Source organism: Gadus morhua, chromosome 21 (genome assembly GCF_902167405.1).
Source record: "Gadus morhua chromosome 21, gadMor3.0, whole genome shotgun sequence".
NCBI lineage: Eukaryota > Metazoa > Chordata > Actinopteri > Gadiformes > Gadidae > Gadus > Gadus morhua.
This window is the reverse complement of record NC_044068.1, coordinates 8,015,537-8,020,536: the sequence shown is the minus strand read 5'-3', so window position 1 is coordinate 8,020,536 and position 5,000 is coordinate 8,015,537. Positions and strand designations below refer to the sequence as shown.

Sequence of the window (5,000 nt, the reverse complement as noted above, 5' to 3'; positions counted from 1 at the left end):
AAAAATAAATACACCAACATAAATAGAAATAGAAATACGTACGATTGGTCTGGCAATTTCCCTAGGTTTGTTTAAGCAATCACTTCCTCTGAAAACAAAGCAGTATAATAGACCTCAGCTTTGCATATGAGGGAAGGCCCTAACGTCTGGTTCAGCTAGGCGCTGGATGGCTGGATGTAAACCTGAATGCATGGCTGTATGAGTAGTGTTTATCTGCATATGAGTTGTATGACTTGGGTGGAGAGGTAGACAGGATTTCCTATTCAGCAGTCAAAAAAATAAGCAAATGTTGTTCCCTTAAAGAATTGACAAGCGTGAATGCGTGTGTGTGTGTGTGTGTGTGTGTGTGTGTGTGTGTGTGTGTGTGTGTGTGTGTGTGTGTGTGTGTGTGTGTGTGTGTGTGTGTGTGTGTGTGTGTGTGTGTGTTGAAGTTTAGAAGCCATTATCGGTGTGCTTGTCTCCATTCTCAAGATGAAAAATATCAAAGTCATTCCCATCCGTCTTCCTTTTCGGTAAATGCATATCACCATAATTTTATATCTATCAAATAAAAAGTAACACGCAGAGTTGAGAGGACCGATACGAGCTCACATGGAACGATTTTCCACGATTTTATCACTGATGATTCCATGGTGGATGGTCCTGGAATCACGATCCTTGTCATCCCATAAATGAGGGTTCAACGGTCCACTCAACGAGGATTCCTCTGAGATTGTTCCGCACCTCACCTATTGTGGGAAAGACGTCCCACTTTGCATCTTCACCTCAGTAAAGGTCCACTCTCCCCTCTCCCTTCTCCCTTCCTCCAGACTTTTGGGCAGGATGTCAGTGAGGGGTCTGGACCCCCCCTGCGCCCCCACCATAAAGAGGGAGCCCTGCAGCCCCAGCCCCAGCTCCCAGGGGGATGTCAGCCCCGCCCAGCCCAGCCCGGGCAGCTCGTCCTCGGACACCAACTCCTACTGCCCACTGTCCAAGGGCCACGGTCTGACCAATGGGCTGGAATCCCCCAGCTTCTACTGCCCGCCATCGGGCCTGGCCACCAACGGAGCGACCAACAGGTGAGTCTGTGTCTGTGTGTGTGTGTGTGTGTGTGTGTGTGTGTGTGTGTGTGTGTGTGTGTGTGTGTGTGTGTGTATGTGTCTGTGTGTCAGTGTGTCTGTGTGTCTGTGTGTGTGTGTGCGTGTGTGTGTGTGTGTGTGTGTGTGTGTGTGTGTGTGTGTGTGTGTGTGTGTGTGTGTGTGTGTGTGGGGGACTGGGACAAGATCTGATTATAAAACAGAGTGGGACAGCTCAAAGTGAACTTGCTCTTGTTCTTTTTCTACTGATTTCTTCCCGCCCTGTCTTTTATACTGATCCCTCATTCATTCCATTACTTGAACTTTCCAACCCCCCCCCCCCCCCCCGCCCCCCCCCCACACACACACACACACACACACTCACCTTCCCTTATTGCCTTTCTTTCTTCTACGTATCGATCGTGCTTTTTCTTTTTCTGTCTGTACTGATTATCTGTCTTTCTGTTTCTCTCTTTCGTTTTCTATCCTCTTCTCCCCCTCCCTTTTCCTACCCTCTCTCCCCCTCCCCCTCTCGGCCTCTCTCCTCTCTCCTCCTCTCCTTTCCTCTCCCATCTCCTCTCCTCTCCTCTCCTCTCCTCTCCTCTCCTCTCCTCTCCTCTCTCCTCCCCTCTCTGCTCTCTCCCCTCTCCTCCCCTCACCTCCCCTCCCCTCTCCTCCCCTCACCTCCCCTCTCCTCTCCTCTCTTCTCTCCTCACCTCCCCTCCCCTCTCCTCTCCCCTCTCCTCCCCTCTCTGATCTCCTCACCTCCCCTCTCCTCTCCTCTCCAGGCGGTTCGTGGAGGACGAGGGCCCAGTGAAGTGTGAGTTCATGCTGGGCTCCGTGGCCAAGCGGCTGTGCCTGGTCTGTGGCGACGTGGCGTCTGGCTACCACTACGGGGTGGCCTCCTGTGAGGCCTGCAAGGCCTTCTTCAAGAGGACCATCCAGGGTGAGAGAGGGTGTATGTCATATTCTATTTACAGTCTTGGAAGGAGGGCGGGGCAGAGGGGCTGCCACTACGGTCTGAACTTCGGGGGTCTGTCGTTCGACTCCTTTTTGTGTGGATCCGTCGGTAGCACTTTACAAATAGGGTCGTTAATGAACCTTTCATTTACTTGAGTTCATGCAGCAATAAGTGTTGTTATACAGCATTATCCGAGGGAGATGAGATGAGAGAATAGGAATATGAGAACAGAAAACCTATTTCAGTCAAATTGATAGCTAATGAAGAAATTAAGAAAGAGATCTCGCGAATGTACTAAGCAGGCTAACAAAAAGATCAATTTCGAACCGATGTTTAATCAAGGGATCAGGTCACCATGTAAACCTCCAATGAACTTTATTAATCCACCATTGGGTTCACTGAGTTTGTCCGACTGCTATCTATTGCCCATAAGGCACTTTTCCCAAACGAAAGGGACACACGAGTTGACAGTGAGAAGAAGGAGGGAGATAAGAACTCATGTATACATGTAAACACACACACACACACACACACACACACACACACACACACACACACACACACACACACACACACACACACACACACACACACACACACACACACACACACACCCGCACACACACACACACACACACACACACACACACACAAGAGTGAGTTCATTCTTAGTAGGCCCGCTTCAGATAAAAGGAAAGTAAACAAGTCCCTAATTTGCCATGAAGGGCTATGTTTAAATGCTTAACCCTTACCTTCCGTTGACGGCATTACAAAATGAGACGAGTCACCTTCGGCGGAGCGTGTAAACCTGTCCGACGGCCGGAGGCACTAAGCGCCACCACTGGGATGAGAAGGGTTGTTTAGGTGTAAATATCTGCGAGCTCACACACAGCGGATCTGTGGCCGGGGTCACCTGAAGACCTGTTTCCAAACAGCTGACGCGCCGATCAGCGCGTCAGCTGAGGAGATTTGTGTGCATGTGTTCCATGTGTGTGTGTGTGCTCCGTTTGTGTGTCTGTGTGTACCTTGTGTGTGTGTGTCTGTGTGTGTGTGCGTTCTGTGTGTTTGTGTGTTTTTGTTTGTGTGTTCAATGTGTGTGTGTGTTTGTTTGCGTTTGAGAGTAATGGCTGGAAACCATTTGCAGGTGTTTTATATACTGTGTCACTCGGCCAAGAGATCAGCTAAGCTGCCCATTGGCTTCCGAAACGCCTTTGTCCGCGGATGGGCATGCTTTGAAGGGTCAAGGGTCAAGCGACATCGCATGGCCGTCAGATAAGAGGCTGGTAGAGCTGGTGTCTGGCTCATCACGCACTTCCTGCTTCGTGATAGAGTGCATCGGGAGCTCCTCTGTGATTATCCGCCAGCAACACGCTCTTCATGCGACGCCATTGGTTACCAACAGTGCGACTGTGACTGGAGGGTTAGGGGGGGGGGGGGGGGGGGGGGATGGCGTTTATGTGAATTTCTGGGATTCTGATTGTCATTCCTGGGGTCAATGAACCGTCACAAGACGTCTCTGTTAAACTCCTCTGTCTGCGGCCGCTGTTGAGGTGTTTGTGTAACCCCCAGTCATGGTGTGTTTATGTGTGTGTGTGTGTGTGTGTGTTTGTGTGTGTAACTTAACATGCTGTGTGTTTGTGTGTCTCCCTTCCAGGTAACATTGAGTACAGCTGTCCAGCCTCCAACGAATGCGAGATCACCAAGAGGCGGAGGAAGTCGTGCCAGGCGTGCCGCTTCATGAAGTGTCTGGCGGTGGGCATGCTCAGAGAAGGTCAGCCATGGCAGAGTGTTACTGCAGCACAATGAGCGGTGTTCCCCCTCTGCACAAAGACATGCACGTGACCAACAAGGGTCATCCACAAAGTAGTAGGAATCAAGTAAAAACCCTTTACGACCACACCTGTGTGTGTGTGTGTGTGTGTGTGTGTGTGTGTGTGTGCGTGCGTGCGTGCGTGCGTGCGTGCGTGCGTGCGTGCGTGCGTGCGTGCGTGCGTGCGTGCGTGCGTGCGTGTGTGTGTGTGTGTGATCAAACCAGTCTCATGTTAGTTAGGATTCAGCCGCCCATCGCTTCCAGCTGTCAAGGTTAGTTTCCTTGAGTCGCGGGCTGAACAACAGCTGTGGGAACAGAGAGAGAGAGAGGGAGAGAGAGAGAGAGAGAGGGAGAGAGAGAGAGGGAGAGGGAGAGAGATAGAGAGAGGGAGAGGGAGAGGGAGAGAGAGAGAGAGAGAGATAGAGAGAGGGAGAGGGAGAGGGAGGGAGGGAGAGATAGAGAGATGCATTGATAATTTGCAATATGGAAGGTCTTAGTATAAGAAATCACACACACACCAGGAATAGTGTGTGACTGGGGTCCATGTGCCAGACTGGTGACATATTGTTGGACGCATTTAGAATTGACCCAAAAAGGACAAGGGTGTCTATCTGTCGCTGCAGTGCGGGCCACTTGTTGCCCGATGTCTCGCGGTAACAGATGACGATAATGAGAGTGTCGCTGCCAACATTTACAGTTGGTGTCTTTGTGGGGACCTGCACATGTGTGTGTGAGTGTGTTTGTGCGTGTGTGTGCGTGGGTGTGTGTGTGTGGGTACGGCTCTGTAAAAGAAATTGCCGTGCACACTCAGAAGTTGACCCAAGGTGACGTTGTTCAGTGAGTTAATAGTCATTTGTAAAACAAAAATGAAGACATTGGATGCTGTGAGGAAGGCAGTAAATGCTTCTTATTGTTTAGCTGTATTGTGTGAGTGAGACTGAACATAACATATGTGTTAAACACATGTTTCAGTCCATCCTACTTATGCTCACACACAGACACACACACACTCACACAAACACACAAACACACAAACAAACCTTTTTGTTTTCTGAGGTTCTCCAGATGGTGTCCCCTCTCTTAATTTAAGCGCAAAGGACCACGGTGTGTCATTCAGCCTCCATACACACACTACCCTCACCCCATCCGTCCATCCATCCATCCATCCATCCAT

At 50.2% G+C, this 5,000-nt stretch overlaps 1 protein-coding gene across 2 annotated transcripts in view; it reads left to right on the top strand.

Moving 5' to 3' along the window:
• The window catches only part of LOC115534894 (estrogen-related receptor gamma), a 32,463-nt gene that overhangs the window by 14,675 nt on the left and 12,788 nt on the right, over positions 1–5,000 (top strand). For both annotated transcript variants that reach the window (XM_030346177.1, XM_030346178.1), the window contains exons 2-4: positions 810–1,058; positions 1,844–2,001; positions 3,671–3,787. In XM_030346177.1, coding sequence (XP_030202037.1) covers positions 810–1,058; positions 1,844–2,001; positions 3,671–3,787 — 524 coding nt within the window. The remainder of the gene's footprint in view (positions 1–809; positions 1,059–1,843; positions 2,002–3,670; positions 3,788–5,000) is intronic.